This window comes from Nerophis ophidion, linkage group LG11 (assembly GCF_033978795.1).
Source record: "Nerophis ophidion isolate RoL-2023_Sa linkage group LG11, RoL_Noph_v1.0, whole genome shotgun sequence".
Lineage (NCBI taxonomy): Eukaryota > Metazoa > Chordata > Actinopteri > Syngnathiformes > Syngnathidae > Nerophis > Nerophis ophidion.
In genome coordinates, this window is record NC_084621.1 from 13,163,659 (window position 1) to 13,178,396 (window position 14,738).

At 41.3% G+C, this 14,738-nt stretch overlaps 1 protein-coding gene and 1 long non-coding RNA gene across 6 annotated transcripts in view; one reads left to right on the forward strand and one right to left on the reverse strand.

Moving 5' to 3' along the window:
• The window catches only part of map7d1a (MAP7 domain containing 1a), a 118,436-nt gene that overhangs the window by 56,221 nt on the left and 47,477 nt on the right, over positions 1-14,738 (forward strand). For all 5 annotated transcript variants that reach the window (XR_009808755.1, XM_061915122.1, XM_061915119.1 and 2 more), the window contains exons 3-4: positions 7,985-8,053; positions 8,331-8,351. Coding sequence is in view for 4 of the 5 variants with exons in the window: in XM_061915122.1 (XP_061771106.1) it covers positions 7,985-8,053; positions 8,331-8,351 (90 nt within the window). In the remaining variant the exon portion in view is untranslated. The remainder of the gene's footprint in view (positions 1-7,984; positions 8,054-8,330; positions 8,352-14,738) is intronic.
• LOC133561677 (uncharacterized) lies at positions 8,588-11,187 on the reverse strand. The gene is made up of 3 exons (XR_009808756.1): positions 11,040-11,187; positions 9,329-9,811; positions 8,588-8,664 (listed from the first exon to the last, which is right to left on the reverse strand). It is a non-coding gene; the product is annotated as an uncharacterized LOC133561677 (long non-coding RNA).

Sequence of the window (14,738 nt, forward strand, 5' to 3'; positions counted from 1 at the left end):
CAGGAAAATTACAATTTTCAGCACAATCCCATTCAAGATCAGACAAACATTACAGGGAGACAGAACAGGATCGCTGACGGGTCTGCCGGCTTCCAGCGCCCCTTACAAAAAGATGAGATACAGGTAAACGGGGGGGGGAATAGAAGATTAAAATAAAATAAAAAAATCGGTTTTAGCCTGGGGCCTGGAGAGGGGGTGCAGACTGAGGCCAAGGGGAAAAAAACCCAAAAACAACAACAACTATGAGACTATGTCTCCCGGCTGGCCTGGGAACGCCTCGGGATTCCCCGGGAGGAGCTGGACGAAGTAGCTGGGGAGGGGGAAGTCTGGGCTTTCCTGCTTAGGCTGCTGCCCCCGCGACCCAACCTCGGGATAGATGTTGTTCATCAGTACATCTACTTTGAGACGGGTGCATGCATGTCCGTGCCAGTGCAACACAAGTCAGGCAACTTCAAGAATAGGCCTTGCAGTCTGGGAGATTGCCTGTGCTTTTTTAGCTCAGTAGTTAGGACGCTGGCATCCCACGCCAAGGACCAAGGTTTGCGCCCTACTCGAAGCAGAAGGAAAAAAAGGAGAGGGAGAGAGAGTACAACCGCTGTCTAGCGTTGTCTGTGATTGACAGCTATGGACATCAATGATTGCATTCTGCCTGCAAAAGGGGGGAGTCCAGGTAAAGAACCAGGACCTGGAACCCCTTTAGGAACTACTAGACTTGAATAATCATGTATGAGAGTTTGGGGAATGTCAGTTGCTTTTCTTCTCTGCAGCCTTGTTGTCCTCTAATCCATTTGTCCTGGTCTTGGACTGCCTCCAGGTGCTTTCTCGCCCTTTTTTGGGAGAAATAAACTAGTGGAATTCTCCTAATGCATCCTAAAATGACCTCCTTGTCCCGGTTAATTGTGGGCTTTTGCGGTCTCCAGAGGAGTTTGGAGGGGGAGCACTCTGTAGCCCCCTTAATTAGGCCCAGTGAATAGTCCGACTATTAGCAGGAAGAGATTGTTTTTGTGGTCTGATTACTCGTCGTGCTCGGTCATTCTGCTCCTCTCTATGGAAAACATTACTGAGGGGAAGTAATTATTCTATTCACATAACCTCTCATTGTTTTCTCAAGATTTAAGACTCTTTTTTGTCCAATAGAATGTCTCGATTTTTTTTTGCCTTAGCCTTGAATGAACACTTGACACATATAATGACAGCAGTATGATGATTCTATGTGTCTACATTCAAACATTCTTCTTCATACTGCATTAATATATGCTACTTTTAAACTTTCACGCAGAGAGGGAAATCACAACTAAAAGTGTATTTATTAAACAGTTATTAAGCAGTGGCACAAACATTCGTGTCATTTCCAAACAGAAAGTGCAAGATTGTCAGAGACATTTTAAAACAAGCTATTAGTGCACTTTTGTGCATGATGTCACTAAGATGACATATCAAAACAACACTAAATTAAAGTGCACTTTTTGTACAGAACGCCACTACAACAGTTTAAAACAAATAAAGTGCACTTTTGTGCATGATGTCACTAAGATGACATATCAAAACAACACTAAATTAAAGTGCACTTTTTGTACAAAACGCCACTACAACAGTTTAAAACAAATAAAGTGCACTTTTGTGCATGATGTCACTAAGATGACGTATCAAAACAACACTAAATTAAAGTGCACTTTGCGTACAGAACGCCACTACAACAGTTTAAAACAAATAAAGTGCACTTTTGTGCATGATGTCACTAAGATGACGTATCAAAACAACACTAAATTAAAGTGCACTTTGCGTACAGAACGCCACTACAACAGTTTAAAACAAATAAAGTGCACTTTTGTGCATGATGTCACTAAGATGACATATCAAAACAACACTAAATTAAAGTGCACTTTTTGTACAGAACGCCACTACAACAGTTTAAAACAAATAAAGTGCACTTTTGTGCATGATGTCACTAAGATGACGTATCAAAACAACACTAAATTAAAGTGCACTTTTTGTACAGAACGCCACTACAACAGTTTCAAACAAATAAAGTGCACTTTCGTGCATGATGTCACTAAGATGACGTATCAAAACAACACTAAATTAAAGTGCACTTTTTGTACAGAACGCCACTACAACTGTTTAAAACAAATAAAGTGCACTTTTGTGCATGATGTCACTAAGATGACATATCAAAACAACACTAAATTAAAGTGCACTTTTTGTACAGAACGCCACTACAACAGTGTAAAACAAAGTGCACTTTTGTGCATGATGTCACTAAGATGACGTATCAAAACAACACTAAATTAAAGTGCACTTTTTGTACAGAACGCCACTACAACAGTTTAAAACAAATAAAGTGCACTTTTGTGCATGATGTCACTAAGATGACGTATCAAAACAACACTAAATTAAAGTGCACTTTTTGTACAGAACGCCACTACAACAGTTTCAAACAAATAAAGTGCACTTTTGTGCATGATGTCACTAAGATGACGTATCAAAACAACACTAAATTAAAGTGCACTTTTTGTACAGAACGCCACTACAACTGTTTAAAACAAATAAAGTGCACTTTTGTGCATGATGTCACTAAGATGACATATCAAAACAACACTAAATTAAAGTGCACTTTTTGTACAGAACGCCACTACAACAGTGTAAAACAAAGTGCACTTTTGTGCATGATGTCACTAAGATGACGTATCAAAACAACACTAAATTAAAGTGCACTTTTTGTACAGAACGCCACTACAACAGTTTAAAACAAATAAAGTGCACTTTTGTGCATGATGTCACTAAGATGACGTATCAAAACAACAATAAATTAAAGTGCACTTTTTGTACAGAACGCCACTACAACAGTTTCAAACAAATAAAGTGCACTTTTGTGCATGATGTCACACAAGATATTTCAACAACCGTCAAATAAAAATGAGCTGCATAATAGGAAACCAAATAGTGTATGTCCTTCGCTATGTGGTAGGTTCCTACGGACGTTATCTCCTTTTGTTGTTGACTATTTTTTGCATACGGTGTTGATCTGGAAATGTTTGCCTCGGCATTTTGTTTGTGTGGCACCGAATGGAGATGTTGATATGCAGAGTTATCACTCTTCATTCTCTAGCAGGTGACTTTTCCAATAATGCTACATATTAGCAGTAATGCTACTGTGACAGTCTCGTCATGTCGTGCGGGTTCCACGGACCGTCAAGGAAGGACATTGTTAAATGATAAATGGGTTGTACTTGTATAGCGCTTTTCTACCTTCAAGGTACTCAAAGCGGTTTGACACTACTTCCACATTCACCCATTCACACACACATTCACACACTGATGGAGGGAGCTGCCATGCAAGGCGCCAACCAGCACCCATCAGGAGCAAGGGTGAAGTGTCTTGCTCAGGACACAACGGACGTGACGAGGTTGGTACTAGGTGGGATTTGAACCAGGGACCCTCGGGTTGCGCACGGCCACTCTCCCACTGCGCCACGCCGTGTTGCGAGCGGGTTAAACTTCTTTCATTTTTGCAAATAAATAAAAGTCTCTACCGGGTTGCTTTTCAGCCTTGCCGTGTCCTGCTTTCCTCGCTCCTCCGCTCCAGCTTTCCAGCTACGTGCACCGTCGTCTTCCGGGTGCTCTTTTCTGCTCTCGCTCGGCATCCACCTCTCTCCGCCTCGCTCCCTGACGTTTCTGGCTGCCGGCCTTTTTACCCAGTTGGAGATGATTATTAAATTGTGCCCAGCTGGGCGCTCTGCGCACCTGATGATAATTGCGGCGTTGATCTCTGCCTCTCTCCTTGCTCGCAATCCGCACCTACTCGCCGCCATCTTGGGGCGGGCTCCGGTGTACCCTGCCTCGCCGTCGGACTGCCGGCCTCCCCTCTCCACAACTACTTTTTGTAGCAACGCTTTTGCCCCACACTTGACAAATTACGGTTGTCTGTTCGACATATTTCCGCTTGAAACCAAACCAGGGCCAGACGATGGACCCCCTGCTGTTTTTCTTGGGAATTAATTCTTCCTTCTTTTGTTACCAGATCCGCACCTTCTTTCTCTCGTATTACCACTCGCACGGCTCCGCTCGCATCGCAGCTAACGTTACCCTTGCTGCTACCTCTCTGTTGGGCGAGGGCGTATACGTATGTGACCTATGAGGTGACAGTATGTGACGTATGTAAGAAGGTGCGCTTGTTGGGCAGGGGTGCCCATTACGTCGATCGCGAGCTACCAGTCGACCGCGGGGGGTGTGTCAGTCGATCTCCAGCCAGGCTTTTAAAAAAAATAGACCTAAAAATTAGTGTTCATCAATCTTCACCAAGACGTCACTTAAATGACATTCACGGTACCGGAGGGTCTTGTGAGATGACGCTGGCTGCTGCAAGATCATTATTATGAAAATATGACCGAGAGGAAGGCGAGAAACACTTTTTATTTCAACAGACTCTCGCGCCGTACCTTCCGTCAAAACTCTAAAGGCAGACTGCACATTTCCTATCTTCACAATAAAAGCCCTGCTTCATGCTGCCTGCGCTAACTAAATACAGAGTCTCGGAAAACTGGCGTGCACAAGCGATCCCTCAGAAAACTGGCGTGCACATCACTTGTGCACGCCAGTTTTCCGAGACTCTGTATTTAGTTAACGCAGGCAGCATGAAGCAGGGCTTTTATTGTGAAGATAGGAAATGTGCAGTCGGCCTTTAGAGTTTTGACGGAAGGGACGGCGCGAAAGTCTGTTGAAATAAAAAGTGTTTCTCGCCTTCCTCTCGGTCATTTTTTCATAATAATGAACTGGCAGCAGCCAGCGTCATCTCACAAGACCCTCGGGTGCCGTGAATGTCAATCAAGCAAGCTACGGAATTTGCCGCCAATGTTTTTCTTGTAAAGTGTATGGAAGCTGGATGAATTAGATGCCAAAAACCAACCACTTTCATGTGGTATTGTACAGAAAGGACAACTTTTTTTCCTCCTCCATTTGAAAATGCGGGCGTTATCATCATTACTGTCTGATTCCAATCAATGCAAGTCATCAGAATCAGGTAATACACCAACTTATATTCTTGTCTTCGTGAAAGAAAGACATCTATATGTGTTACACATGCTTGTATTATCATTAAACACATTTAACTTGTTTACAAAAATGTCTCTTTCATAAATAAATAAATATAAATGATATATATAAATGAGGTAGATCCCCTCGAGTTGGTCAATTGAAAAGTAGCTCGCCTGCAGAAAAAGTGTGGGCACCCCTGCTGTAGTGTAATGCCCGCAGCCAAAAACAACTGTGTGAGAAGGTATACTCCAATATCACCATATAGTCATTTTCTATATCGCACAGAGACAAACCTGTGGTATATCGATACATCACCTAGCCCTATGTTAAATAACCCCAAACAAAGCACAAAGTCGTCCTACTTCCTAACAGAGAAGTGCTCCAACAAAACTATGACATGAACCAGACTGATACCTCCAGAGTGTTGTGCACGTGAGGTCATGATGTCGCTGGGAACAAGATGGCGCACGTGCAGTTTTCCACAGTCCTATAAATATCAAAGTGGGTCAGGGCTATTTTTTTTTTTTTCTTTTCTTATCTCAGGACGGCTGCGTGGCATATTGCTTACAGTTCACACCTCCCCCTGGTAGATCGAGGGTGCAGATGTTTTTAGATGTGAAGCATCTGGCCAAAGACGACTGAGATATGGGCGGGGCTAATCCCAGCAAGGGAGAAACAGCCCCGGGTATTCTAATAAAGCACTAAACTGCACGTGAATCATGCTGGCTTGGGTATAGTTTATATTTTATTATGTCGTCAACTGATAGAGAATAAGCACATTACAGGAGCACCCTTTGAGGAAAAAAATGTAAAAATTGGGAAAAAGAGGAACATTATGTATATTAGATTTGATATTTATCAGTAAAGCTGAAAAACACACGTTGAGGCGCGCGTTACTTAATTAGTCATCATGCTTCACACCAGTGTTTTTCAACCAATGTGCCGTGAGATACAGTCTGGTGTGCCGTTGGATGTGATCTAATTTGACCTATTTGTGTTGAAAATATTTTTTGCAAACTAGTAATTATAGTCTGCAAATGATGTGTTGTTGTTGCGTGTCGGTGCCGTCTAGAGCTCAGCAGAGTAACCGTGTAATACTCCTCCATATCAGTAGGTGGCAGCCAGTAGCTTATTGCTTTATAGATGTCGGAAACAGCGGGAGGCAGTGTGCAGGTAAAAAGGTGTCTGATGCTTAAACCAAAAATAAACAAAAGGTGAGTGCCCCTAAGAAAAGGCATTGAAGCTTAGGGAAGGCTAGGCAGAACAAAACCAGAACTGAACTGGCTACAAAGTAAACAAAAACAGAATGCTGGACGACAGCAAAGACTTACTGTGGAGCAAAGACAATGTACATCCCAACATGACATGACAATCAACAATGTCCACACAAAGAAGGATAAAAAACAACTGAAATATTCTTGATGGCTAAAACAAAGTAGATGTGGAAAATATCGCTCAAAGGAAGACATGCCTCGATTACTGTAACGTATTATTTTCGGGTCTCCCCATGTCTAGCATTAAAAGATTACAGTTGGTACAAAATGCGGCTGCTAGACTTTTGACAAGAACAAGGAAGTTTGATCACATTACGCCTGTACTGGCTCACCAGCACTGGCTTCCTGTGCACTTAAGATGTGACTTTAAGGTTTTACTACTTACGTATAAAATACTACACGGTCTAGCTCCAGCCTATCTTGCCGGTTGTATTGTACCATATGTCCCGGCAAGAAATCTGCGTTCAAAGGACTCCGGCTTATTAGTGATTCCCAAAGCCCAAAAAAAGTCTGCGGGCTATAGAGCGTTTTCATTTCGGACTCCAGTACTCTGGAATGCCCTCCCGGTAACAGTTCGAGATGCCACCTCAGTAGAAGCATTTAAGTCTCACCTTAAAACTCATTTGTATACTCTAGCCTTTAAATAGACTCCCTTTTTAGACCAGTTGATCTGCCGTTTCTTTTCTTTTTCTCCTATGTCCCACTCTCCCTTGTGGAGGGGGTCCGGTCCGATCCGGTGGCCATGTACTGCTTGCCTGTGTGTCGGCTGGGGACATCTCTGCGCTGCTGATCCGCCTCCGCTTGGGATGGTTTCCAGCTGGCTCCGCTGTGAACGGGACTCTTGCTGCTGTGTTGGATCAGCTTTGGACTGGACTCTCGCGACTGTGTTGGATCCATTATGGATTGAACTTTCACAGTATCATGTTAGACCCGCTCGACATCCATTGCTTTCCTCCTCTCCAAGGTTCTCATAGTCATCATTGTCACCGACGTCCCACTGGGTGTGAGTTTTCCTTGCCCTTATGTGGGCCTACCGAGGATGTCGTAGTGGTCTGTGCAGCCCTTTGAGACACTAGTGATTTAGGGCTATATAAGTAAACATTGATTGATTGATTGATTGATTGATGAAACTGCTACAGGAAAATACCAAAAAAAGAGAAAAAGCCACCAAAATAAGAGCGCAACATAAAAACTAAAACATGACACACAAGAAAACAGCAAAAAAGTCCAAATAAGTCAGGGTGTGATGTGACAGGGGGTGACAGTACACCTACTTTGAGACAAGAGCTATAGTCCTGCATGCTTGCTTATGCTTTAAAGTCATATCCAACAATAGCGACAACAACTTTTTACTGTCAACTGAGTTTAATTTTCTAATGATTTCTGCATTTTTTCAATGCAATAAATGTGCCTTGGCTCAAAAAAAGGTTGCAAAACACTGCTTTAGACAACACCAGTTGTAGATTTAAACAGTTATGTCATCAAATTATTCAGACAAATGTAATACTTACAAATAAAGTGTACCTTACGAATATTGTAAGCATGCAAATAAAGTAAATAGTCCCGTTTTGGCTGAATAAACATCAAGCACCTCCCATAGAATGTAAATGAACTTCAACAAGATTTGGGCTCCTACTCCAGTGCTTCATTAAGATGTCCTGTGCTTGTCATGGCAGACATGGGCAAGTCAGAGGAGAGGCAGCAGCTGGCGAAGGAGCGCAGAGAGGAGAAAGCCAAATATCTGGGTGAGTGGAAGGAGGAGCGTTGAAGAGATAAGTGGGGATGGAAGTGGCAAACTACTTGATATCATACACACCAGTATTCAATGTCTGCAGGCATGCTCACATTATTTGGTGCTTCTTTGCACGTATTCTCATTTTGTGTCCTTAAAAAGATCAGCCTATATCATTTCGGGCAAGTGTTGTTGTTATTTTTTTTACACGCTGCAACATCCCGCTGCACTGCTTTGCATGATTGACACTTGCCTGTCTTCTCTCTCGCCTCCCCCTGCACCAACTGCAGAAGAGCTCAGCAAGCTACAAGGTAAGCCACTCACCTTGTGTTCATTTGTACGTGCTGGTGGTGCTGGTCCTGAGTCGTCCTTGGTCATCCCGTTCATTTGGGTCCAGTTCCGTAGATAACACGGAGGCTTGCTGGGCAACAACCCAACACTGAGAATGGAACTCTAGGAAACGAAGAAAGAAAAAGTCATAGCATTTTTACACTATTTAAAAACTGTGAGACATCTCCCCTTAATTCTAACATGTTTACACTCTCGCCAGATCGCTAGTACAGAGTTCCCTCCATTATCGCGAGAGTTAGGTTCCACAGTGTCAGGTTCAAACACTGATGACATCTATTAATCAGACAAGAAGCAAGGAATCATGCAGAGACAGAGCTCAGTTGAAATAAGTTGAAAAACTTATTCGGGTGTCACCATTTAGTGGTCAATTGTACGGAATATGTACTGAACTGTGCAATCTACTAATAAAAGTATCAATCAATCAATCAATTCAATTTAGCTCATGAGACGACGTGTTTTGGCTGTACTCTAGTTACAGATCCAAACTACGTTCTAAAAAATGGAGCCCGCGTGCCTCCTCTATTTATCAGGAAAGTCCCTATTACATCCCTGTCGTTGAGGGAAGGGTGTAGACTCGAGAACTCCACTTAGACACAATATATGATGATACAAAAATGCAAATATTTTGACACTAAGTGCTATCCCCCAGTCTCTGCTTTGTCTGGTCCCAGAACTCAACTTTCGGCCTTGGTAGTCAGCAGGCAGAGTATTGGTGCCATCACCCGGTCTCGGTTTTGTCTGGTCCCGGTACCCAATGTTCGGCCTTGGCAGTCAGCAGGCCGAATCTAAACAAAACACTGATAAAAAGAGGCTAGCAATCGCTCGGATTGCTAGCTCAGCACAAATACAGAAATACCTATTCAGCCCAAATTGACAATACTTTATAGTAATGGCCCTTAAGCATAAAGTTATGATGATAATATATACTACAACCAACCTCGTCATGTCCGTTGTGTCCTGAGCAAGACACTTCACCCTTGCTCCTGATGGGTGCTGGTTAGCGCTTTGCATGGCAGCTCCCTCCATCAGTGTGTGAATGGGTAAATGTGGAAGTAGTGTCAAAGCGCTTTGAGTACCTTGAAGGTAGAAAAGCGCTATACAAGTACAACCCATTTATTATTTATTATAGTTATTAGAACATTTCCCTCCTGTTTATCACATAACTTCCCCAGACTCTCTTTATCCCCAATAACTTCTTCTTGCGATTTTCAGTGAATAGTTCATTTCTTTAGGGCCAAGTTATGTTTACACTCAGAGTTCAACATCATCATATTTTTATATATTTTTTCTATACATATAGTCACCAGGGTCTGAAAACAGATCAGGAACACCGTCCAGGCAGGTATCCTCGTCATCAGATTCATCTTCTTTGATAACACGGAGTCTTGCTGGGCAACACACCAACACTGAGAAAGGAACTCTAGGAAATGAAGAAGAAAAATGGACCTCATCTTAAAAACACAACATTTTTACACTATTTAAAACTTTAAAGACATCTCCCTTAATTCTAACATGGTTACACTCTCACCAGATTGCTACTACAGTGTTCCCTCCATTATCGCGGGAGTTAGCTTCCACAGTGTCAAGTTCAAACACTGATGACATCTATTAATCAGACAAGAAGCAAGGAATCATGCAGAGACAGAGTTCAGTTGAAATAAGTTGAAAAACTTATTGGAGTATTACCATTTAGTGGTCAATTGTACGGAATATGTACTGAACTGTGCAATCTACTAATAAAAGTATCAATCAATCAATCAATTCAATTTAGCTCATGAGACGACGTGTTTTGGCTGTAGTCTAGTTACAGATCCAAACTACGTTCTAAAAAATGAAGCCCGCGTGCCTCCTCTATTTATCAGGAAAGTCCCTATTACATCCCTGTAGTTGAGGGAAGGGTGTAGACTTGAGAACTCCACTTAGACACAATATATGATGATACAAAAATGCAAATATGTTGACACTAAGTGCTATCCCCCAGTCTCTGCTTTGTCTGGTCCCGGAACCCAACTTTCGGCCTTGGTAGTCAGCAGGCCGAGTATTGGTGCCATCACCCGGTCTCGGTTTTGTCTGGTCCCGGTACCCAATGTTCGGCCTTGGTAGTCAGCAGGCCGAGTCTAAACAAAACACTGATAAAAAGAGGCTAGCAATCACTTGGATTGCTAGCTCAGCACAAATACAGAAATACCTCTTCAGCCCAAATTGACAATACTTTATAGTAATGGCCCTTGAGCATAAAGTTATGATGATAATATATACTAGAATCAACCTCGTCATGTCCGTTGTGTCCTGAGCAAGACACTTCACCCTTGCTCCTGATGGGTGCTGGTTAGCGCCTTGCATGGCAGCTCCCTCCATAAGTGTGTGAATGTGTGTGTGAATGGGTAAATGTGGAAGTAGTGTCAAAGCGCTTTGAGTACCTTGAAGGTAGAAAAGCGCTATACAAGTACAACCCATTTATTATTTATTATAATTATTAGAACATTTCCCTCCTGTTTATCACATAACTTCCCCAGACTCTCTTTATCCCCAATAACTTCTTCTTGCGATTTTCAGTGAATAGTTAATTTCTTTAGGGCCAAGTTATGTTTACACTCAGAGTTCAACATCATCATATTTTTATATATTTTTTCTATACATATAGTCACCAGGGTCTGAAAACAGATCAGGAACACCGTCCAGGCAGGTATCCTCGTCATCAGATTCATCTTCTTTGATAACACGGAGGCTTGCTGGGCAACACACCAACACTGAGAAAGGAACTCTAGGAAATGAAGAAGAAAAATGGACCTCATCTTAAAAACACAACATTTTTACACTATTTAAAACTTTAAAGATGGTTACACTCTCACCAGATCGCTAGTAGTGTTCCCTCCATTATCGCGGGAGTTAGCTTCCACAGACCCCTTGGTAAATGAGTATCCGCAAGGTAGAGAGGCCATTATGACAATAAAGTTCCTTGAACCATTGATTGCATGATTTCTATAAATATTTTATGCATTTTATGTCTTTATAAACCCTCCAAACGCTGTTATTAACCTTTCAAACACACCCATGAACACTTAGTAGGCTCTTTTCTGCACTCTCATGTAATTGCAATATATACAATATTGCTCCTCATGACGGTGCATGTGAAACACAAAGTGATGGACAGTTGTTGTCTTTTTAAGAGACTCCATATATCTTTTCCCTTCTTTATGTCTGAACCAAAGATGAATTGATCGTCTAATGGCATCTAATAATAGTTTGTAGCTTAGCTAATTTCATTTCGGGTTCAGCTTCTCGTAAGCAGCTTCCTCTGTGGCTTTTCCGAAGCCTTAGAAGGCACAAAAGCTTTAAAACAAATGTTCTGTGAAAAAGCAGCAGAGACAACATGGAGGTCGACTCCATCAGATGCTGTAATAGACAGGTGTCAAACTCAAGGCCCGGCGGTCCAAGTCTGGCCCACCACGTTATTTTAAGTGGCCCGCAAAAGCCTGGAAATAATATGCGCTAATAAAATACTTCATCCTTTCTTACTTAATATATTTGTTCCTTCCCTTTTGACACAAAAAAATCATGCACTGCATGCAATTGCATTTCTTTAAAAATTCAGTATTATCAAAATCTAAATATTATATTATCATTAGGGATGTCCGTTAATATCGGACTGCCGATATTATCGGCCGATAAATGCTTTAAAATGTAACACCGGAAATTATCGGTTTCAAAAAGTACAATTCATGAGTTTTTAAAACGCCGCTGTGTACACGGACGTAGGGAGAAGTACAGAGCGCCAATAAACCTTAAAGGCACCGCCTTCGCATGCCGACCCAGTCACACAATATCTACGGCTTTTCACAGACACACACAAGTGAATGCAAGGCATACTTGGTCAACAGCCATACAGGTCACACTGAGGGTGGCCGAATAAACCACTTAAACACTGTTACAAATATGTGAACCCACACCAAACAAGAATGACGAACACATTTCGGGAGAACATCCGCACCGTAACACAATATAAACACAGCAAAACAAACACCCAGAACCCCTTGCAGCACTAACTCTTCCGGGACGCTACAATATACAGGGCTGCACAAGCCACAACGACATCCTCAGTTCAGAGCCCCACATAAGGGCAAGGAAAAACTCAAAACCCAGTGGGATGTCAATTTGAATGTCTATGAGAAACCTTGGAGAGGACCGCAGATGTGGGAAGAGGTGGGCAGGGCAGAAAATAAAATACATTGCAGATCAACTGGTCTAAAAAGGGGGTCTATTTAAAGGCCAGAGTATACAAATGAGTTTTAAGATGGGACTTAAATGCTTTTCCTAAAGTAAAATCCCAATCCTGGGATTGAACCCAGGACTACTCAGGACTTTCATATTGTGAAGCACTTGCACTAACCCCTGGTCCACAGTGCTGACCAAATGTGAAATTGCATTCCCTTTTTTAAGGTGGTCTGTCATAACATTTTTAGTATTGGATCTGACACTATTTCGAGGTTTTGTATCAGTGTTCCTATAAATAGATATACTGGCCCCCAGAGACATTTTTTTCTGTAAATTTGGCCCCCGAATCAAAATAATTGCCCCGGCCTGCTGTAAATAGTTGTCTACATGTGCCCTGTATTCGACTGAAATAGGCTACAGACACAGTGTGACGACCGGGTCGCATCGTGGTGCGGGGTTTGTTCTCCCAGGAACAAACCCCAGGAACAAATGATTTATTTATAAATAAATCGGACGGTAACAAAGAAAAACGTGCTCATAGCACTTAGGGCAAGAACAAAAGGAGCTAGCGTGGGAGCTAGAATGTATAATAAAGCAGGGGCCACCAACCTTTTTGAAACCAAGAGCTACTTCTTGGGTACTGATTAATGCGAAGGGCTACCAGTTTGATACATACTTAAATAAATTGTATTTCTGTCTGTCATTCCGTTGTACATTTTTTTTTCCTTTTACGGAAGGTTTTTTGTAGAGAATGAATGATGGAAAAAAAACACTTAATTGAACTTTTAAAAGAGGAGAAATCACGGAAAAAAATGAAAATTCAATTTTGAAACATAGTTTATCTTTAATTTCAACTCTTTTGAATTCAAAATTCAACCGAACAAAAGAAGAGAAAAAACTAGCTAATTCGAATCTTTATGAAAAAATAAAAAAAATATTTTATGGAACATCATTAGTCATTTTTCCTGATTAAGATTCCATTCCATTTTCTACCGCTTATTCCCTTTTGGGGTCACGGGGGGCGCTGGCGCCTATCTCAGCTACAATCGGGCGGAAGGCGGGGTACACCCTGGACAAGTTGCCACCTCATCGCAGCCTGATTAAGATTAATTTTAGAATTTTGATGACATGTTTTAAATAGGTTAAAATCCAATATGCAATTTGTTAGAATATATAACAAATTGGACCAAGTTATATTTCTAACAAAGACAAATCATTATTTCTTCTAGATTTTCCAGAAACAAAAATTTTAAAAGAAATCCAAAACAATTTGAAATAAGATTTAAATTGGATTCTACTAATTTTTTAGATTTGCCAAAATATTTTTTGGGAATTTTAATCATAAATTTGAAGAAATATTTCACAAATATTATTCGTTTAAAAAAACAGAAGCTAAAATGAAGAATTAAATTTAAATGTGTTTATTATTCTTTACAATAAAAAAAAAAAATACCTGAACGTTGATTTAAATTGTCAGGAAAGAATAGGAAAGAATTTAAAAGGTAAAAAGGTATATGTGTTTAAAAATCCTAAAATCATTTTTAAGGTTGTATTTTTTCTCTAAAATTGTCTTTCTGAAAGTTATAAGAAGCAAAGTAAAAAAATGAATGAAATGATTTAAACAAGTGAAGACCAAGTCTTAAAAATATTTTCTTGGATTTTCAAATTCTATTTGAGTTTTGTCTCTCTTAGAATTAAAAATGTCGAGCAAAGCGGGACCAGCTTGCTAGTAAATAAATAAAATGTAAAAAAATAGAGGCAGCTCACTGGTAAGTGCTGCTATTTGAGCTATTTTTAGAACAGGCCAGCGGGTGACACATCTGGTCCTTACGGGCGACCTGGTGTTGGTGACCCCTGGTATAAAAACCCTAGCGTGGAAGCTAACAGGTACAGAGCAGGAAATAAACGTCGTCATATGTTGTACGAAACAAACTAGGAAGCCAGATAGTCCTCTGATTAAGTGCCCGGGCAACAGGTGCGTGTCCTGAACACTAACCAGAGGCAGGTGAATGTAATTTGCCGTCATGGCAACCGAGACACACAAACTCAAAAGGTGCTGAAAACACAAGTCAACTATGATCCGGGCGGCGGATCATAAGACAGTCCAGAAAACCAATGGTCTTAAAATAAGT